This window comes from Carcharhinus amblyrhynchos, chromosome 18 (genome assembly GCF_965287045.1).
Source record: "Carcharhinus amblyrhynchos chromosome 18, sCarAmb.v2.hapA, whole genome shotgun sequence".
Classification (NCBI taxonomy): Eukaryota; Metazoa; Chordata; class Chondrichthyes; order Carcharhiniformes; family Carcharhinidae; genus Carcharhinus; species Carcharhinus amblyrhynchos.
Genome location: NC_137341.1, coordinates 11,332,219 through 11,354,715, shown reverse-complemented (window position 1 = coordinate 11,354,715; position 22,497 = coordinate 11,332,219). Strand labels below are relative to the sequence as shown.

The window sequence follows — 22,497 nt, the reverse complement described above, 5'->3', positions numbered from 1 at the left end:
CCACCCCCCACATCCCATGAATGGATGCAAAGAAATTTACACAAATTGGCTGTCAAATTTGTCTACATAGCAACAGTGACTTCACTTCAAAGGCAATTTATTGAGTGGAAATGACTTTTGGATGTGCTATGGATGTAGAAATCTCTATATAAATGTATGTTCTTTCTTTTCCTCTTTGTCAATCAAGTAGATCCCTACAAGATGTCCTGGGAAATACAGTATACCTCCACCCATATACACTTATGTCACACCAGACTGGACCTAACTATATATTGCACGAATTTACTAAGCATCCTCAATTTTCATTGCCCTGCCTTTGCTACCCATGTTTTCACTAGCCTAGGCTTCCAAGCTCTGCAATTCTCCCCCTAAACCTCTCTTTCCTCCATTCAGACACTAATTATGACTGACCTCTTTCGAGTATGCTTTTGGTCACCTAAGACTAAGGAAATTTGGCATGTCAGCTACGACTTCCACCAACTTGTACAGATGCACCGTAGAAAGCATTTTTTTCTGGTTGTATCACAGCTTGGTATGGCTCCTGCTCTGCCCAAGACCGCAAGAAACTGTAAATATCATGAATGAAGCCCAGTCCATCACTCAAACCAGCCTCCCATCTATTGACATTGTCTACATTTCCTGCTGCCTTGACAAAGTAGCCGGCACTCCACGCTGGCTACTAAGGACCTCATGCACTCAGGATGTACTCTCTTCCACCTTCTTCCATCAAGAAATCCGTCATCCTACCTGTGACTCCCAACCCATAACAATGTGGTTGATTCTTAAATTCCCTCAGTTGAAGAACAATTAGGGAGGGGTTATAGTGACCACCACCACCACCACTGCCCCCCCCCCCCCCCCCACACACACACACACACACACACACACAGATCCCATGAACGGGTGCAAAGAAATGTAAACAAATTGGCTGTCAAATTTGCCTACAATGACAACAGTGACTTCATTGCAAAGGCAAATTATTAACTGTAAATGACTTTTGGATGTGCTATGGATGTAGAAATCTCTGTATAAATGTATGTTACATAGAACATAGATGTTCTTTCAAAAGTCTGATATCACTTACCAACTGACTCAAGAACAGCTTCTTCCCTGCTGCTGTCAGACTTTTGAATGGCCTTACGTTGCATTAAGTTGATCTTTCTCCACACCCTAGCTATGACTGTATGACTGTAACATTACATTCTGCACTCTCTCGTTTCCTTCTCTATGAATAGTATGCTGCCTGTATAGCGCGCAAGAAACAATACTTTTCACTGTATGTTAATATGTGTGACAATAATAAATCAAATCAAAGTCTAGTCTGTACCTCCTCATGTAGCTCAGTATTAAATTTACTTTGATAATATTCCTGCGAAGCCCCCACCACAGAATGTTTTATTCGAGTTGAAGGTACAACGTACATACAAGTTGTTAATATAGCAGAACTGAATACTCAAACTGAAAACACTTTACCATTTGCAGACTTCTCTTTCCTCGAGAGTTCTGTGATGTAATTTATACCGCGGCTTTTGAAAGTTTTATCCACACTGAAAGTAATATGAAAACTATTGGTTCCTTTAACAGGATATACATAGCTCTGCAAAACTGCAGGTTTAAGGAAAATTGATGATGCAATTATCAAAGAGAGAAATGGATATTAAAATGAGAAAAGAAATTTGCTCTATTTTAAACCTAGTCTCAAAATGGTTGAACTAATTGATATTTAAAGTGCAAATTTGTGTAATTTGAATTACACTGGTCCGCCAGGGACTTGTTTAGACAGGTTGTTGAAATCCACAGTGTAAAATGCCCAATCCTTTGGCCCCTCCCTAACCCTCTTACCCTCCCTTTCCACCTCTATCCCGACTCTAAGATCTGATGTTGCTTGGTGTCAATATTTGTCCAATAATACAGCCGTGAAGCAGGTTGGGACGTTATATTAAGAGTGATCTACGAATGCAAGTTGTTGTTATTTATTTGAGTAATGAGATTTGAAACAGCTGAATGATCTATTACTGAAGTGTAAGCCGCAGGTAATGGTTGTGGCTTCAGTTTATCTGTAGAATTGGTGGATAATGAAACGGCATGCTACCGCTTCTCTTTACATGAATGCAATTGCTCCTTATTCTCCGCATGATTATTGAAATCTTACACAGTGTTGCGGTATTTCAGTGCATTGTGCAGCTGAGGAGAAATGGTTTGAAACTGACAGCCTGATGTGAAGTGGCTTCCATCCTGACGTGCTGTTTGCATTCTCCAGTGAGACCCTGTTGGAGTGAAGCTGTCCAGAGCACAGTAGCTGACTCTAGTCTGCGGATCTGGGACTCCTGGCAGATTGATTCAGCAGCCGTGGGTGACTAAATCTTTCAGTTTGTGAACCTGTATCCCTGTTGTGCCCTGGTGTCAAACCTTCCCTCAACTTAAAGACAAGCAGCTTATTCAGCCAGCCTGGACAAAGCAGGACTTTAGGGGCTATGGTGAAAATCACCAGACAAAGTTAAAGCCAAGCACCATAATAAAAATAAAGATTGAATAGTGAGGTGCAGCTCAGGCCTGTCACTCCCCAGTTCCCCATCGGATTACGTGGCAGATTCATGAAATGAACCAGGTGAAATGTTTTCTCAACTGGTCACAGGGTGCAGTGGGTAGGTGGATGAAAGGTGGTGACAGGAGCCAAACTCAACGGTATCACCCTCCATGGTCAGCCAGCCCGTCAACATTTGCTGTCAAGAGTTCCCCAGGGGTGGCACGGTGGCACAGTAGTTAGCACTGTTGCCTCACAGCGCCAGGGACCCAGGTTCGATTCCTGGCTTGGGTCACTGTCTGTGTGGAGTTTGCACATTCTCCTCGTGTCTGCGTGGGTTTCCGGGAAACCGGTGCTCCGGTTTCCTCCCAAAGTCCGAAAAGACCTGCTGGTTAGATGGATTGGCCATGCTAAATTTCCCCTTAGTGACAGAGTGACTAGCAAGGTGAATACATGGGGTTATGGGGATGGGGGATGGGGGCTGGGTGGGATTGTTGTTAGTGGAGACTTGATGGGCTGAATGGCCTCCTTCTGCTCTATGGGATTCAATGATTCTATGAGGAATGACCATCTGACCAGGTTACAGACAGAAGAATGGCACCAATGTGAGGAAGGGAGCGGGGAGGGGGTGGTGCGATGTTACAGGTGAAAAGGAATTTGGTCCGAGTTAGGGTTTAGGGACAGCAGGGCTTTGGATGAGCTTCAGTAACAGAGAGGAGAAGATGAGAGGCTAGTCAAGAGAGGCAAGAAAGGCATGGATGAGGGTTTTCAGCTACGCATGAGCTGAGGCTTTTCGCGACATCAAAAACTGTACTCTTTCTGACTCATGCATTTTAACATATGTTTGTTAATTCTTCAAAAAAAGTGGAAAGAAGCTCTTCACAAGTATTAGTAGCCCATAGTTTAGGTGACCTGCCATTATTATTAAACCAACTTCAGCTTTAAACAGAAAGTCTTTGGGGAAAAATATGCCAAAAGCTTCTTTAGATTTTTCTTTAAAGTAAATTATATGCATTGAAGCTGTCGAATATTAAAAATAAAGCCTGGCCTTTTTTGAATAAACAGCAGCTGGAAAGAGTGGAAGAGTGGGCGGGGGGGGTGGTGGATAAAAGCAGCTATCTTCTAAAGTTAAATATTGCAGCGGTTCAGAAAACACTCACCATTTTGCATTGTGGAAATTCCAGTTGAAACATAATTTGGTAATTGATGCCATGTTAAAAAGTTAAAGAATCTTTCACCAAGGGGAGAAAGGTCAGAGCTTTCATTAGAATAACAGATACAGATTTATTGGCCACAGCTGAACTGTGCAGTAAATCATTGTTACCTCTTGTTAGGCCACCAACACCTTTATTCTTTTGGGGTACCCCATTAATCTTTATTAGAGCCATGGCAGTCAATTATTTTTGTAATCGAATACTCAATCCATTCCTGATTAAATCAAGAATTTGGGCGATACTAAACATATTGGCATATAAACAATCAAATACAAGTGCCAGCAGAATTGATCATATTCAGATATGTGTGTGTGTGTGTGTGTGTGTGTGTGTGTGTGTGTGTGTGTGTGTGTGTGTGTGTGTGTGTGTGTGTGTGTGCGCATCAACCATACAGCTAGTAAACTGAAAAGCTAATAATATATTCCCCTGTTTGCTCTGTTATTGTAATGTAACCAGCTGGCCTCTGTAGGACAATGCAACCATGGGATAAAGTTCATGGACATTATAGTACTGTGTCCAGACCACCTCAAGGACAAATTCATTAGCCAAGTATCTGTTTCTATAATAACATTGTTCCACAGTTGCCAATAACCTACAAGGCACATTGTGGCTGGCCAGGACCTTATCAGAAGCTCGTAGTGATGTCAGTAAATGGCTATTATATGTCACAAAATATCATGATTCATATTCTGTTCAAAGGCTTTGAGTTTTATTGTGCAAGGAACTTTTAGTGGGAAATGTAGAATTTTTTCAGCATACAGTACCATTTTAATTTTGTCCTCTATTTTGAACTGAACAAAATCTGTTATATACAGATTTCAAATATTTGACCTTGCAAAGCAAAATTTGAGCAAAGCACAATTTCACTGAACAATACTTTTGTGCATTTAAGTACACTGAAAAATATCACAACATGCTATTATAGGTGGAACAAAATATCAGTCTTCAAGAGACTAAAATCTAAGCAAGCAGACTTCCTTCCTTTGAATATAGCCTAGCATTTAGAGTTCTTTTAAAGTAAATAGTTGCAAACGCCCAGGTACGTGCCCACACACACAGACATACATGCTGATTGATGCATGCATGCACACGCAGGCACACATGCAAACTCACACACACACACACACACAGAGACACATAAGACGGACACACATTCAACAGATGCAGATATACACGTATAGACACACTCACACATTCGTACTCACACTCAAAACATACAGACAGGCACAGACATGCACATGCACACAAACACACATTTCTATCCCCCAGTATAATGTTTAGCACTAAGGCTGACTTGCACAATCTTGTATATGCTTAGTGATGAGAAACAGAGTCAGGCTCTGTGAAATGTAAGAAACCATTCAGTGGTGTTAGCATGGACATTAAAAACATTTTGTATCTAGTACTGTTGTGTATTATGCAATCTCCCAAGGGTTGCAGAAAACTCAAGATGAGGCAATTAAACCTTTGCCAAGAAAGAGATTGCCTTTTAAAGCTAGAACATAAGGCAAACACTGTAAAGGAACCGAGTCCCTGTCAGGGCTAATAAAGGACATAATTCCAAGTTTAACACATAAGCAGATAGTTCTGAGAAAAAGTTAACATGCAAACAGGGCCCCACCGCAGTTCCAAGCAATTAATGCTTTCCCAGTTCTGTCGAATGCCCTCCTGTCAAAACATGTACAGGCAGTCTTCACCAACAAACAAAATAAAATCGCTCGTGACCAAAAGTCTCACTTGGAGAAATTCTTTCAGCTCACCTGACTTTAAATGCAAACAGATTGGAGGGTGGGTCCGTACATATGTATGTACGATGTAGGATATAATGGCCTTTCGCTTGAGTGAGAAAGTATCTAGAATGCACTGATACTATTCAGGGACAGCAAATCCTATAATGTGCGCAGCCTCCACCAAAGCAATAATTCCGCCTTTAAGCTACTTCTGGGGCCATCGAAGTGTCATTTCACATATGTGAGTCATCATTTTGGATAGTACACAAGTTGAATATTAATCCTGTGAGAAACTGGATTATCACACCCACAAACATAAAGCTGCGTGGTGCTAACAGAGAGAAAAAAATAAAACTGTGAGATTTACACAACTCAGGACGAAATGTTTCACTGTAAGGATGTCTCAGATGTAAACTGAAGTCTTTTACTTTGGCAGAGTTGGGGATATATAAGGGATGTTGTGTACAAAGGGAAAGATGAACTACTCCGCTGCTGAATTCTCTATTATCCCCCGGGAATTCAGCACTGAAGCAGTTTATGCCTTCTGTTCCGCAGGATCTGTATTATATCGGCATTCTCACCTAGAAGGAATGGGGCTTTTATCAGTATTTTCCTTCTGCCACATTTGCACGCTGCTTACAGCACAGAAAACCTCATTGCTCAGAGATACAATCAGACCAATTTCAAAGAATCTTTTTATATTTCTTGGTGAAGGTAAGAATGGTTTACTTTAGCGATCAAAGGTTAGAAAGTACAAATTTTAAAAGAGGGAGGGGAGTTGTTACTATTACAGATACGCTTGAGCAACATTATTGCACACTGGAAACTCAAGTGTTCTCAGGATTGGTTTTGCATTGATTAACATCCAGGGCAAGAAAGGGAGATCCAAGTAGATAGAACCCCAAAATGATTTCAAATACTGCTTCTGTCAATATAGTTTCTTTGAACGATTTGCATATAATTACTAATGTGATAGCACTTTTTCATATGTTGGTCTGAAGGCAGTAATATTTCAGACCAGCAGCCTCTGAATTTCCTGTATTGTTACTATATTCCCTTGACCATTGCCACAGTTGGTCTCACTTTGGAGATTAATAACCATTTCCTGCTCTTATCAGTCAGATGTAACCATAACGTATGTGGTCACAACAATTCATAACCGACAAAGTTAGAAAAAGAAATCATAGAAACCAATTTTATTATCACCTAAGACTGAAGAGAGTTTTTTTTGGATGCTTCTGATTGCTTTTCTGTCGAGAAGTGTTAGAGTCAGAGGGTGTTAGAGAGATGTCACAGACACTTTGCCGTTGACAGACACACCCCACTAACTGCTAATAAAACACATCAGCCTCCACTTTCAAATTACCACCTTCCAGAAAGGATGCTCCAAGACTAAAAGCTTTTTCAGGGTCTTTTCCCTAGATGGCCATTACTCCATTCTCCATTCCCAAGACCACCTCAAATTTGGGTTAAGAAGGAACTGTTTCGTGCCTCCCAGGGCCAGTGTCTATATTTCACATCTCGAGTCACACAATCACAGATTTGGTGATATATCAGCACCCTTTCATTGATGCAGATTAAACTCCTGGAACTCCCTACCTGTGGGCGCACAGTCACCACACAGACTGCTACTGTTCAAGAAGGCGGCTCATCACCACCTTCTCAAAGACTAATGAGTGCTGGTCTTGTCTGAGAATATTTTGTTCTAAGATTCAGTCTGTGCTTAATATACAAAGCAAAAAGAATTTTATGTTTAAAAAAAACTGAATTTCAAACAATGTCAATGAATTACATGTCAGCATTTCAGAGTGGCTTCATCTAGAACGCAGCTATACTGTCATAATTCTCAACATCATGTTGTGTGGGAGAGTACTGATGTAAAAATGGCAGCAATGGTTGGGAAGTCTGCCCCCAGTGTAACCACCCAGCACCTAAACCCAACTGATACGAGCTTTGGGGATCAAGTTCATTTTGCTTTACATTCATACCAAATGCGGTACAACTGCAGGTCAATATGGATTTGCAGTTAGAAGCACCCAGGCACCTAATGCAACAATTTCTAAGCTTCCTTCTTAATTTTGTTTTATCTATTAATGGGATGTGGGTGTAGCTGGCTAGACTAGTATTTATTCCTAGTTGTCATTGTGAACCAAAATATTCTCCCTGAGGTGTAGATACACCCACAGTGCTATGACAGGGGGAATTGCAAGGTTTTGACCCAGCAATAATGAAGGAACTGTGATATATTTCCAAGTCACAACGGTGACTGACTTGGACGGGAACCTCCAGGTAATGGCGTTCCCATTTATTTGCTGCTCTTGTTCTTCTAGATGATAGTGGTCATTGGTTTGGAAGATGCTTCAAAAGAATCTTGGTGAGTTCCTGCAGTGCATCTTGTACATGGTACGCATGGTTGCCATTGTTCATCGGTGGTGGAGGGAGTGAATGCTTGTGGAAGGGGTAGCAATCAAGTGAGCTTCTTGAGTGTTGTTGGAGCTGCACTCATCCAGGCAAGTGGAGAGAATTCCATTATACTCCTGACTGTGTCTTGTAGACCCTGGACAGGCTTTAGGGACTCGAGGTGAGTTACTCATCATGGGGTTCCTAGCCTTTGACCTGCTCTGGTGGTCATATATTTATATGGCTCGTCCAGTTTAGTTTCTGGTCATTGGTAAACCCCCAGGATATTCACAGGGAGGGGGGTTCAACAATGGTAATGCCATTGAATATCAAGAGGCAATGATTTGATCCTCTCTTGTTGATGATGGTCATTGCCTGGCACTTGTGTGGCCCAAATGTTACTTGCCATGAGTCAGCCCAAGCCTGAATTTTGTCCAGGTCTTGCTGCATTTGGACATGGTGTGCTTCAGAATCTTAACATTATAATATTAGCATTGTAATGGAGCTGGGTGGGAAGCAGGGTTCAATTTATGACTGACTACAGTATCATTGGAGTTGGCAATGTAACTCCAGTCTACTATCATAGACATACCTCCCGAGACTTAACGATGCATTGGAATTGAATTGAAGCTGACTGGACAGTGGAATAAAGAGTATTGCTCTGACTCTATCTGGATACAGGGACCAATGAAACATAGCTTTTTGCCAAGTGTATAGCAGTAGAATGTTTCTTTCCAGGTTATTGACATTTAGTCAGTGTCAGTTCAGCTCCAGCAGTTTTCCTCTTCAGGAAACCCTGAAGATGGAAACATGAAGAGGCGCTGTGGGTTCTGAGGTTGACCTGGTGTCAATGGTGCATTGAAAGGAAAAGCGTCTTCCATCTACTGACCTTGTGATTTGTTTCTAAATGGAAGGTGGAGTCGGAAGGAAGGGTAATGTCACAGTTTTCCTAAAGTTTCAGGTGAAATGGGTTAAACAGCCAGCGCCAGGCTGGACACAGAGTGCAATAATTCTGGCTTTAATCTGGGCTGGTGGTTAAAATGTGAATCTATATTGCTGGGCCTAGTGGCATAGATTTCCCCCCCCCATTACATCCCCTCCAATAAAACACAAAACTCACCCACTTCAATAACCCACCACTTACAAAGTGTTCAGACAGATGGCTCCCTCCACCCTTTCCAAAAGCAATGCACCAAAGAGATAAGGCAATCTGCTGACTCTGAACAAATAAAAGGCTGAGAAAAGAAGAACCCTCAGCGCTTTTGCCTTTCCAAGTTATGGATTGGCACTCATTTCAAACGGATTTATACATTATTCATTTTTTCCCCTCCTTTTTCTATAACTCCGGTCAAAGGAATGGTGAGGGGCGGGGGGGGGGGGGGGTGGTTGCTAGTGAACAGAGAGGCTTAAAGAAATGATGACGAGGGATTTGAGCACAGGGGGGCTGAGGACTGTAATGAAGTGACGGGGCTGTCAGAGTGGAATCTGCCTTGTGTCTCTTTAAAAGCGAGCCTGCACCAAGGGGAGAGCCGCCAGCAGTCAGCCAGACTCACTCATTTGGACTGATAAGAGGAAAGCTCGCAGAGTGCTGCTGTGGAAGTGCATGTACCACGGAGACTCCGGGAAAAGCTTTAAAGATTCATTGTAGTCTACCTCGCCGTTTATTATTGTCTGTACATAAAATTATCAAATTCCACAGTTAGAAAACTGCTCTTAAGGTATACAACTAGACTTGTATACAGGTCAGTGAAGGGAAATTCTCCCATCTATCCTGTCACCCAATTGCTATTAATACTGCACTGTCTTTTTGGCATGAGTTTAACAGAGAGAGTCATTTTCCATCCAGTTCAAGGGCAGTTAAAGCAAGGTGGGACAGCACCCTGGATAATGCGTGCTATCTGCTCACTGGCTGCTTGGGCTTATCGGAGAGTAGTTGTGTTTCTCCGACCGCCCCCCTACTCCCAGGATGGTTGATATATCCCAAAGCGGTGTGGAAAAGGGGAGAAGGTGGTTGGGGTGAAGGAGGGGGGGGGGGGGGGAATGATCCTCAAAATCTCACCCCAGCAGCAAACTAAAGAAAAACAGATCCACTGGAATCACCGCGTTAACCGGAGTTTGGTTTGGGAATTTTTGGCTATGCCACCAGGACTATCGGTGCAGCATTCCCGCTCCCTGGCCTCTTAACATTCCCAATGAAAACATGACAATGTACAGAACAGAAATACACACAACAGCCGCCTGTGTGCTGTCGCCTCTCCCTTTCCGTAGTTAGTTTAAAAAAATAAACATTTTGCAGCTGCGATCTAACAGTTCCTGGTACTGGAACCGACCTCCTCCCCCCCCCCCCCCCCCAAACACCTGTATATTCTAAACAATATCAACAATGCTGCAAACCGCTCTACACAATCAACATTTCCAAATGGGCTTGTGTAGTCACAGGGGCTGCTAAACCCACGGCTGTTGATTAAAAGCAAACCTGGATTGATGTGGTTCGGCCAGGACAGAAGAAACCCCGCTCACTCCCCAAACCAAACTGCAGGAGGTTAGACCACTTGCTCCAGAGATGCCGTTTCGCTCAATGACAAATCATCACATCTCCCCCATTTGGCCACAGCCTGCCCAGAAAGGTTCACCCACAACCCGCTCCACCGGTAGAGGGGTGCACGGGCAACAAGACTGCGAAGTGTTAATTGCTTAGGACTGCGGGGAGACCCTGTATGTACGTTAAGTTTTGTTTTCAGAACTACCCACTTATGTGTTACTGGGTTTTATGTCCTTTATATCAGATGGAAAGCACAGTTGGCCGTTTCACTGACTTGCTGCGCAAGCTTTAAGGCTTTAAAAAAGTACATGTATTGGTGTCACAAGCAGGCTTCAGTTGACACTGCCATGAATTTACTGTGAAAATCCCCGAGCCGCCATACTCCGGCGCCTGTTCGGGTACACTGAGGGAGAATTTAGCACAGCCAATGCATCCGCTTAATGTACCCCCTCATAAAGAGGATCCGGGTCTGGCTGGGTGTGGGGGGGGGGAATGTCTTAAAAGGGGTGAACGGGAATGATGTGATCAGAAAAACAGACCTCCAACAGACGTTTATTTTAAAGGTCGAGATATAAAATGAGATTGTTGGTACGGGAGTAATTTACAAGCGACAAGCTTGTGAAGGGGATCGCTGCTTGACAGATCCAGATAATTACGTGTATTGCTTTAATTAATGTTGTGGGTACCCAATGTAAACGGCACCATAACCACTGAAACACTGACAAACATGTCTTTAAAATACTTTACTGCCTGCAGTACAGGCAGCCACTGTCAACCTACACTCGGCGTAGCGCTGCAGACCACATCTCAGCAAGAGTACACGCTGAACAGAATGAAAGGGTTATTAATAGCTGGACGAAGTAGAGATTGCCGCAGTTTGGATTGAAATATTCGAAAAAAAAACAGATACTCCACCCCCCCCCCCCCCACACACACACACACACACTTTCAGCAGTTTTGTTTTATTTTGTTCCTCTCTGTACTTGAATAAAATCCAATGGAAATATTTTAACAAGAGCAAAACTCTGGGACTTCGAACAGCCAGCACTGTGGACAAGTTCCAAACCCTGGCAAAGACTGCCCCGGAGGGGAGGAGGGGTGGGGGGAACATACTCACCACCGACCCCAACCTTCCTGGCCGGCTTTCCAGTTAAACCAGGCCACAGGCAACAATGTAACTCCTGAGGAGCTGCAATGAAACAAAGGCGCTTTGTAGAGACAGCAGTGTGTTTGGGGCTAACAGCAATCTTACTACAGGTCAGAGCTTCCGGGTTATATCCAGTGGTGTTTATGATGGTGCGGAGAATTCACCACCACCAATCCCGGTCTTGTAGAATTCCTTTTTCTAAGCCTGTCCACTCCAAGATCTGGAGCTGACTTTTAAACCCAGCTGCACATCTGACCCAAAACACAGCCTGTTCCATCCGCAGTAAGCTCTCTGCTCTGCAGAAACTGGAATGAACTGTCTCCCATCTTCTCCTCTGAGTCTCTCAAATCTCTCCCCCTCGCCCCCACTTCTCACAATTAGCCTTCCTTCTCCCAAATTGCCGCTGTGAGGAAAGTGTGTGTTTCCATAGAAACTCGGCTCTAAATGCGGGCGAATACTTAACAAGACCTGACATACAATTTCACTAGCCCCCCGGCACTTTGTCAACACGGGCAGAGGGACCCCACAAGCTCTGCTAATCCACCTCCAACCACTGCCCCTGCAGTTGCTGCATCTCAGGGCAAGAGGGAACAACAAAGCTGCACTGAGATGGCGCCTTCCATATGGTTCTGGTAGTTTTAAGAAGTGTAATGGGGAATAATTTAACCTGGGGACACAGGTGACCCACAAGGTTGTTCGAATGGGGTAGTTTTTTTTTGGAGAAAATTTAGGGAGAGAATTTCGGGGCTGTAGCCAGGGCAACACCAGTCAAACCGCCTGCTCCCAACTTCCTTCCATAGCACTGGGGGCCGCGCCGCCTGAGGTGGGTGTGAACCCCCAGTACAAATAGCAATGGGGGGACTGCTCCTGAACACGCTTTAGCAAATCAATCTGGACAGGTAGTGGGGCGGGCGGGGGTGGGGGGGGGGGGGCGGAATCTTCAGCATAAAGCGCTCTTGCTTCTGACTTGGCCGCTGCTTGTTCGCCACATGGTTTTCTGTAACAGAAACCCGAGTGTTCTCTGAGCGGGTTCAGCAGTTGCTGCGGGACAATGTGCCCAAATCCACACAGGCGAAAAAGGGCGCGGGTTGGGGCATCAATTATTTATCCAGGAACCCTGGGAGCACAAATATCCCGGCGGACTCTCTAGAAATAAAGTTCCAGAACAGCAATTTTGCCAATGTTTCTAAACCAATGGACGAAAACATAAGCATCTGACAGTAACTCCCCTCCCACTCAACAGGGTGTAGCTGCTATTGAATAATGTACTGTACAGTCCACACTAACTCCTTACTAATTCTCAGCCACAATGTCCTTCTTCAGAAACTGCCAGCAATATCTGCCTCAATATTTTGGGGAGGGGGATTAAAGCTAAACACACACTATTTTTTTTGCCGGGTGGTAGGGCCCAGTCTGTCCAAGGCAGCATTGGGAAAAGCTACACAAGACACTCACACATCCTAGGGAAATTTTCTCTTGGGCTTTGATTGTTTCACAGTCACTCCTGACCCCCTTTCACCCCAACGTGTCAAAATAGGAAGTGGGCAAACTCTGCTTTCGCAGAATCGTACGGTACACAGGATAGAGGCCACTCGGTCCATCGAGTTTGAGACTCCCATTGAGTCTCACTGCTCCTTTCTCAATTCGCCGCAAGATTCCCCCGGAGTGTGTATTGGATTATTTAGTTGCGCCAGTGTATCCGAAAATCATTCCAACTGGCATTTGTGGAAAGGGAGTCGAAATAAACTAAACACTGTGAGTTTTTCTATCGCTCCCCGGCACCCCATATCCTTAATCCCGCCAGTGACCCTCCCCCCACCTTACTCCTAACGCCTCTTAAATCTTCACAACCTGGGGGTCATCCATGAGGGAGGCCGCTGATTTCCTTCCCTGTCCCGCACTGGGCTCTCACTCCCTCCCTCATGTTTCCCAATCTTCCAAACCCAAGCCCAAGGTGAAAATACGGATCCGTTTTAATTTGCAGGAAAGCCGAGGCGAAGAAAGGTCATTTGCATTACTTTGTTGCCAGGACGTTTCTGACACAGGCTGTAAGGACAGTTCGCGCAGCTCCCCGTTAAAATGAGCCCGGCTCACGGACAGGGTGACACTGAGGCCAAATTGACAGGGCCGTTCCAGTTTAAACAGGGCAAACCCGGGGCTGTTCTCTCTACAATATGCATAACATGAGAACACAATTAACCTGCTACATGCAGCAAAAAAAAATGAACTGGATGTTCTGAAGGGGCGAGAGAATACTGTGGAAGGTGGACAGGGAGGGGATTATTTAAAATAAACCGAACCCCAAACTCTCGACTCAACACAAGGAAGCTTTTTATAGATTACTGGGGCGGAAGTTTAAGCTTATTTATTAGTGTCACAAGTTAGGCTCACATTAACATTGCAATTAAGTTACTGTGAAAATCGCCACACTCCGGTGCCTGTTCGGGTACACTGAGGGAGAATTTAGCGTGGCCAATCCACATGTCTTTGGAGTGTGGGAAGAAAACGGAGCAGCCGGAGGAAACCCACACAGACACGGTGAGAACGTGCAAACTCCACACAGGCAGTGACCCAAGCCAGGAATTGAACCCGGGTTCCTGGAGCTGTGAGACAGCGGTGCTAACCACCGTGGAGGAGAGTTAAATTCTAATCTGTCAAAGGATTCAGTCCAGGGTAAGGGAATGCTTTGAGAAAGGGGCACACGGAGTTGGCCAGCATTCCTGGTCAGTGACACTTGAGTGAAAGTCTGCGGTGATGGCGAGCAATGATTAAACTGTGGTGGTGGTGGGGGGGGGGGGGGGGAGGGGGGCGGTTAGTTATGATTACATCTCCCTATTGAATGTGTATAAAGCGGGTGAGTAAAAGTCTAGACTAAACCTCCAGGGAAAGGAAGGGAAATAAATGTAAACACGGAATCTTTTTTTAAAATCTTGATGTATGTGTGGGGAGTGAGCTGGAAAGCAGACCTTAGGACGGCTGGGAAACAGATACTGTGGCCCGGGAGACTGTGAGGGAGCAGAGAGGCTGCTGGCCGGAGCCTGGGCTACACTCGCGGCTTAATAATATCTTTATTTTTATCTTTTGCCGCAGGATTCGCCCCTCTTGACCAGGACAAGCTGCCCACGATCTGTCCCCGGCTCTCTGGAAACTGTTCTCTCTGCATTCTTACCAACTCTGCTGGCCACTTGCACTGGGCCTCCCGAGGGTTAATCCTCTGCACGCTGGACAGCCCGCTCGGCATTCCTCACCGACAGAGTGAGGAGCACAGGGGCAGGCAGGCCACTCGGCCCAGCTACTCCAAACTAGCTTCACACCAGCCGCTCTACTGCATCCCAACCCCATCAGCACAACCTCTTATTCCTCTCTCCCTTGTGAACAGCACTGGGTCCCTTTTCGTACCAGCACGCCCCGAGGGTCAACACTGTCCTTCCCACTGAAATAGTCGGCAGCTCTGCAAATGTTTATCTTCAGAAGTCTGTTCGGTGGAAGCTATGGAGTTTAGATCTAGGAGCCTGGATAACAGGACTGATGGATTTGGGGAGTGAATCATGTATCTATCTCTGCACGCCGCTCTCTCTCATTCTGTCTCCCTCCCTATACATAAAAATGACTAACTATACGTATCCGTCTCTCTTATATATGTCTATATCCTCTCTGTATATATATATATTTCTATATGTATGTGTCTGTATATCTGTCTATCTAGCTCTCTCCCTCTACTTCATACCTTTTACAGCTTCATCACACAAGCCTAATTCCGCACCCAAAATAACTTCCATTTTTGGAAGCGGGTTAAGTTGTAATTTTAAGCCATTCTGACTCATTTCTCGGCCACGGGAACTGAAGCTGATTCCTCTTTTAGACCTCGGCTCAGTCAGTGGCCGCTTGAAAGCGACGCTCCAAGGCTGGGCCACGCCGTCCCGGATAAATCACTCAGAAATCCAGCCGCTTTCAAGCAAAGAAATGCCCAGCTCAAACAAAAAAAAAGGTGGCAGTGAAACTATTGCCATGGCCCGAAGCGGTGCGGCGGAGCGACACCGTTTTAAAGGGGTGGCTCTCTCCTCGGATTTGACCAGTTTTAGTTATTGTTTAGTTGCTGCGAATTCCGACTCTCTGACTCACAAGACTCCCTCACCCCGGCCTGGGCAGCCTTTAGTAAGCAGTGCCCCGCGGTGCCTTAACTTCACCTACTCGAGTAACTGCACTGGGCAGGATTAATCCTCCCCAGAAGGAAGGGGACAGAAGCTGTAATATAACACCCCCTCCCCCTGATTCTAAAGATCCAGACTTGGTGGTGGTGAGTGGTTTGGGGGTGGGGGGGGGGGGTGGACGTCTTCCTCCAGGCAGAACTTTCGACCCCGGTGCTGTGGGAGGATTTCAACCGCTTTTAGAGAGCAGGGGGTTTAATTTTTAACGTGACTGGAGTTCATTTCGGCGAAATCAAACGCTGAAAGCCGTCACAGTCGCCTTAAACAAGCAGTTAAATGGATGCGGAGACGGAGGTACTTCGGGGGGGGCAGTTAATACTGTACTTTGCAAGGACACTGCTTGGAGATTTGGCGGGGGGGCGGGGGGGTGGAGGTGTGCTGGGATTGAGAATATGCAATCTCCCATCAAGATTTCTACAGCTGCACTTTCCTTGGACTTTGCCATTAGAAAAATACAACATTGCTTCCTAATCTAACATTCAACCTTGTCCACACACCTGCACATTGCCAAAACACAGTCTAAATAGCTCACTAAAATTGTCTACATTAAACTCTCTGCCCCTTTGGCGTTGCACGGAGACGCCTGAAATAAGACTTTCTGTTTTAGTCTATAGTTACCCGGTGCCCACATCAATAAGTCTGGCTCTATAAGTATTCCAGATCCTCACCTATAACCCCTGCACACACTTGAAGAGAATCGCCCGGGCTGCTGAGTTCAACTCCACCAGCGATTGACAAGAAATAAGATCGAGTATTCTTAATTTTAATGTATAGCCTCCTCCCGATTGCAAGTCTGCCGAAGTCTTTATTAGTAACTTAAAACCACTGTCCATAATTTAATATTTAAAAAGCCATTAAGGTAATGGGATAAGACATATGGATAGCGAAAGTTGCTATTCGCAGTAATTATTAAAGTTAAAACTTAAAAGTCAATCTCACTCGTGTGTGAGTGAGTGTAAAGTGTGCAGAAAGCGCCCTATCCTGCGAGGCACACCTGCAACAGGGACCAGCGCTGGGCGTTAACACTTCAATCACCAACTGGCCTATTTACGGTGGAAGCTCTTTTAATATTTAACGGGGGGGGGCAGGGATCCAGAAGGTTCTGCCTTAACACACAGGGTTTGAGTTCAAATCGCCAGCCCTCACAGCCAGAATGGGTGGGTGGATAAAAAGACTTTTTTGTTTGTAAGCGGCCGTTTCATTACTCGGTTAAAGGAAGGAGACTGCTTGCATTTACATAACGCCGTTCGGGGGGGATGCAAAAAAGCGCTTTACGGACAATGGAGTACTGTTTTCTTCCCCTTTACCAGATGTTGTAATGTAAGGGAAAGGCTAGGGTCATCTGGACTCGAAACGTGAGCTCTTTTCTCTCCTTACAGATGCTGCCAGACCTGCTGAGATTTTCCAGCATTTTCTCTTTGGGTTTCGGATTCCTGCACCCGCAGTAATTTGCTTTTAATCCAGTGCTAAAGTTTCTGTTTCTTTTCACCGAAGGAATTAAAACAAGGTTTCAGCGCTGCCTGCAGGGATTGAACTAAAGGCCTAGACCCGCCACTACCAAACACCCAAGAGTAAAACCTCAGCTATACCGGCGAAAATACTGCCAGTAAAACAACCTTGATAAAGCAAACCTCATAGTACTGTCGGCAGGACAGTGGTGGGGAGAGCGGGAAAGGGCTGGGATTCTCACATCAGCAACTGCAATGGTTAATAAAAGGGGATAATATCGGAAAGATCGCACGCTGTTATCAGCGTTTGCAGCTCCAGTTTATAAAGGCGGACTCGAAATATTAACAGCGGCTTAAACCTCAGATGCGTGCTTATAAATACCAACAAATTATTCATTTCCCAGGTACAGGTGTCATTGCTGCTTGAACGGTCTTACAAATCATCTTGCCGTTTTTATGCAGACAGATATCTGTGGTTTCGTTGCTTTTTCACCGATGCTTCAGCCATCCCCTGCTTTTTATCGGTACAATGGGTGAATCTGCAATCTGCGCAATTCTAATCAACCCTAACAGGCGTGAATGTCAGACCATTCGTAACGCTTGGGGGGGAAAACAGTCAGCCAGGTTCTACTTCCTCCAGCAACATTTACAATTCATTTAACTAACTGGCGTGGACCCTAAACTCACCCCCACCCCATCCCCGCACACCCTTCCTAATGTCAAGATTTCTGTCCATTTGCGCTTTTTGTGTGTTTTCGAGTGTTGCATTCCGTATATTCCCTTCAAAAAAATAACACCCTCCCCCAAAAAAAAGAGGGATCCGGGAAAAGATCCACTATGAAACGCACGAATTCTCAGTCCCCCTTCACCCAAGACTCTGCCTCTCTGCAGGAATATCCGTCTCGCCCAGTGTCAGGTTGGAGAGCTAGGATTGCCTCTGTATTTTGTTTGTGATTAATGTGTGTACATTCACACATCAAAAAGCACAGAGGATTAAATGGGCGCTAGTCGATGCGGAATATTTGCTCCAATTTACTAATGATACTGGTTTTAAGGTCCTTCCTACTTCACTTTGGAGAGATGTCTTAAATCTTGCTGCAATGTCAGCCTAAGGGTACAATCTCTGACTTCAGCCTGGCAATGGTCTGCTGTGTTCTGGTGTCTCCCGCCCTGCTTGTGCACGTTTACATTTGCGGATTTTTTTAAAATATAAATGAGGAACCGGCACCGCATTAATCTCTCAGCAGAAATCAAACGCAAATACCACTTCCTAACCGCCCTGCAATCCACACCGTACCGGAGAACACTGCCATAAAAAAAAAGTGCAATCACAAACTGAAATGTCATGGGGAAGGCTGGGGTAAACAGCTCCCTTACTCTCCGCTTTCCCCCGCCCCGGTGTTAATTCACAGGCTGTGTCCTTGGCTTGGCGAAGCGAATTCGCTAAACCCGAAGGTTTCCAACGGGCGTAGCTCTCCCTCCCTCCCTCCGGTCTCACTGTAAGGCTCTCAATAGAAAATTAAACGAGCACAATGCACCGAGAACACGGGGCTCAGACTTCCAGACTCAGCTCCCAATCTAAACAACAAATATTCACACTATAACCCCCACACTGTGGAGCGGTGAGGGGGGAGAAGGGAGTGTGAACTAGACACAAACATTGTTCAAACTAAACAGACCTTGATTGTGGAGATGTGTGACTGAATATTATTGTGAAAGGCTATTTGCCTCAAAGGTTAATACAATCTACATACTCAATCGGGCCACTGTGTGTAAAAATAAACGGTAAGTTTGCAAAACTTCTCAGCAAACTTTTAGAAGCTTTGCAGTCTCTTGAACAGCTCGTCTCCCCTCGATTTTATATTCAGATTTCTATTTCACTGAGCACCAAACTCTCGTGGTTTTGAAAAAATCATTGGTTCCAAACAGATTTCCACCACGCCGGTGTCCAGCCCCCAGTATCGGACAGACAAGACTGGTCTGCATCGACAGCAGCGCACACACACACACACACATACAAAGAGAGAGAAAAATCCACTCACCCGAATGTCCATGCACCGAAACCGGGGACGAGAGGTACTTGCCGGGGGGCAGGTGAGAGGCCAGCGCCGTGTTCATGTGGCCGGCGGACGGAGCGATCCTCCCGGCCGGGGCTCCCACCCGGTGCGCCTCCATACCCAGGCCGGTGAGCAGGGGGGACGGGACGTGAACTGTCCGGTGGTGCCCGAAGTCTCTCCCGTCCATAATCGGGGCAGCGGGAATCCTTTCAAATTCGTGTGTCCCTCCTCCCCCCCCCACCCCCCTCGCAACAAATCCTTCCTGTTTCAATTCGGGCTACTAGACAGTCCCAAGGTTTGCAAAGATATCAGGGTTTCTCCGGGGTATTCTTAACAGCATCTGTGCAAGAAAAGCAAAGAAACATTAACTTAAAATACTGGGTGCAATTTTTAAAAAAATCATATCCCTCCTTCATGGCCCACATTCTATTTCATAGTAAAATATTCTTGTAATTGCTTTGAGAAAGGCTGGAGTACCATTTGTGCTTCGCGTTAAACTCAAAACATTTCCTCCATTGTCCAAATTCTGAAATTGCTTGTTTCAGAAATGTTCGCGTTCAGTTCCCAACAGCTGCCCGAAGTCCCGACTTCTTGTAAACAACTCACTATTGTAGCCTGCCTCTCGTTTCACTGAACAGTCCACAAAAAAAATACCCAGGGATTTGAGAAACTACAGGCTGCTTCTAAGAAGAATTCGGTGTGAAATTTCCAAAAGCCCCCTGTGCCCGCACCCCCCACCCCAACCAATCTTCCCGCCTTTATTTTAACTTTACAGCCCCAGTAAATTGCTTCCAGTGCGAGCACTGACTGGGGGGGGGGGGGGAAATACAGCAGCCTGGATGGTACGGAGGGGGAAAAAAAAAACAGCAACTGGTAAACAAGAAGAAGCCTTTTCCACACAAAGCAGAAATAATCCCATTCAGCAGCTAAACACGCACTGCACTAAATGGCCCCTCTTAAATGTTTTTAACATTTTTATTACCAACTCCAACTCAATCTGTTCAAATTAAATCTCCAGTTATTAATGGACAAGCACTGACAGACTAAACTCTCGCTGAGAATATGTTAGATCGAACTCACTTTTTTGCATTTTATTTTTACTCCATTCTGAAAGTTACAAAAGGTTCAGAGTGGACTGGGCAAACGCTTAATCCACCTCCTTGCTTGCTTCCCCCCTCAAAAATAAAACAAATTAAATTTGAATCCAATCCACAGTCTCCACAAGAGAGAACGAACAAAATCCAAGCTGACGAGATAAAGCATTGCCCCCCTCATTCTAGGCTTGGTCCGAAGCTTGATCTGAGCCAGAAGGCCGAGAGGCGATGGATCTAACCCACTACAGGGACGGCCGTTTCACCGGGCCAGTCCTTTAAAAATAACAATCCTTCCCCCCCCCCCCCCCCACTCTCTTCCCCTCACTGGCCATTTCACTAAAAACCCACTCCAATTCCCCCCTTACGTTTCGTCCACGTACCATCGAATGACTTGTTTCCTCAGCTTCGCTTTATCATTGCGAATATTAGCCCCTTCCAACATCCCAAGTTCATTCACAAATGACTGCTCTCGCCCCAGTATGCGATGCACCGACATGCTGAAACACGCAAGTGTCGAACACACACAGATGCTTGAGAACTCATTGCTCAGGCGTGCAAGTTACCCCAAAATATGCTCCCCCCCTCCCTTACCAGCCCACAGTCTAGCAGAAGCAGACATTAAACGCACACACAACACACAAAAATCTTCGGATAGATTCACTTTTGTTTTAGTGTGCAGAAGGCTCCTCTGCCAAGTGAATCCTCAAGGAGCGTTGATTCAGTTTCCTGGCTCTGGTCACTCCATCATGAAAATGGCTTAAATCCCGATTTTAATTAAAAACAGCCAAACACGACCATCTACTGCAGCCCCCCACCCTCCCTCCCCTCTCCTGTACCTTTCAGTTAAATGTAACTTACTCTGTTTTTTTTAAAGAAAGCAAATTCAGGGTTGACTTTTTTAAAAAAAAATCAAGAATTCTCTTGAAAACAGAAACAGGTTAGTTAGCACCAACCACCGTCATTACAAAATAAAAGCTCCGGGTCTAACTTCAAACAAACCGTCTCTTCGACAGCAATAGTTTTAAAAACATATCTACATGTGTGAATGTATATTATATAAAGAAAAGCACACACACACACACACAATCCCAACCTCTGTTCCAGTGGGCGTTCAGTGTTCCAGTGAGTCTCACTTCCCCAATCAAAACTTGTACCAATGCTCCCGGAATCCTGTTCCTCACGGTTTAGGCGCGTTCCCATTACTTCCCCATCTTTACAAACACGGTTGACTGTGTAATAGTTTTTTTGAGGTGGTGGGGGGGGGGGGGGTCGTTAGGCAGCACAACTTGACTCACGTTGGTGGACCATTCAGACTGCCGAGCAGAAATTCTCCTTCCCCCTCCCCTCACTTCCAGTTTTCTTTTGAAAGTCCAAGTTTTAGGTGAACGCCGAAGGAGGAATCACCACCGCACAGAAAGCCAAACACCAGGCCCATCCTCAAAACCCCCCACCCACCCCCCAACCTTTTTTTCACCCCCCCCCAAAAAAACCCTCTTCCAACTCTGGCCACTCTTCCAAACTCTTTTTGCAATGAAACACACATTGTTTGGCTTTCGCCTTCCCCCTCTGTCAATCAACCCGTGTCAATAAGCCTCTGATTGGCTCCAGTGGCTGTCACTCAAGCCATGTAAACACGCCTTCTGATTGGCCCAGTGCCAGCTCCCCTCCCCCGCCCCTCCCCCGCCCCCGCCCCTCCCCCGCCCCCCCTGAAAAAACCAATTAGATAGTGCGGGAGGTTTCAAGGCAATCCTTTGTCCAGCATTGAACGATTACAATGGTACTCAGAATGGCACCGTTTCCAGGCTCCCCCCCCCCCTCTGGTGAATGATCAAAATAGTAATAAGAACCTGGCGCGAACAGTTTCAAGTCCCCCCCTCACCCCTGTCTACTTTGCCTGGTGGCGGGTTAGTCCCAGGTTTCTCTCTCTCCAAGGCAGTTTCAAGTTGCTCAAGTTCCCTAACACAGGGAAAGGGAAAAATAGTAATGAGCTCACCTCCCCCCACCCTCCCCCAGCCAGCCAGCGCCAGGGGAACAACCGTCTGAATATCTGCGAGAGGCTCATCTGAATATCTCCCAGGCACAATCGCGCCTCGAATGAAAGAAAAGCAACTTCTGGAGGACTCATCAACGCTG

At 45.5% G+C, this 22,497-nt stretch overlaps 1 protein-coding gene across 11 annotated transcripts in view; it reads right to left on the bottom strand.

The window, feature by feature from the left end:
- Positions 1-21,785, bottom strand: part of tnrc18 (trinucleotide repeat containing 18) — a 162,899-nt gene extending 141,114 nt beyond the window's left edge. For 10 of the 11 annotated variants that reach the window (XM_080206366.1, XM_080206371.1, XM_080206372.1 and 7 more), the window contains exons 1-2: positions 21,458-21,785; positions 19,256-19,610 (exon numbers count right to left, since the gene is read on the bottom strand). In XM_080206366.1, the coding sequence (XP_080062492.1) occupies positions 19,256-19,457 (202 nt within the window). In that variant the 5' untranslated portion in view covers positions 19,458-19,610; positions 21,458-21,785. Of the gene's footprint in view, positions 1-19,255; positions 19,611-20,744; positions 20,866-21,457 lie in introns of those variants that run through there. The other variant, XM_080206367.1, reaches the window with a different exon arrangement.
- Positions 21,786-22,497: the final 712 nt, after the last annotated feature.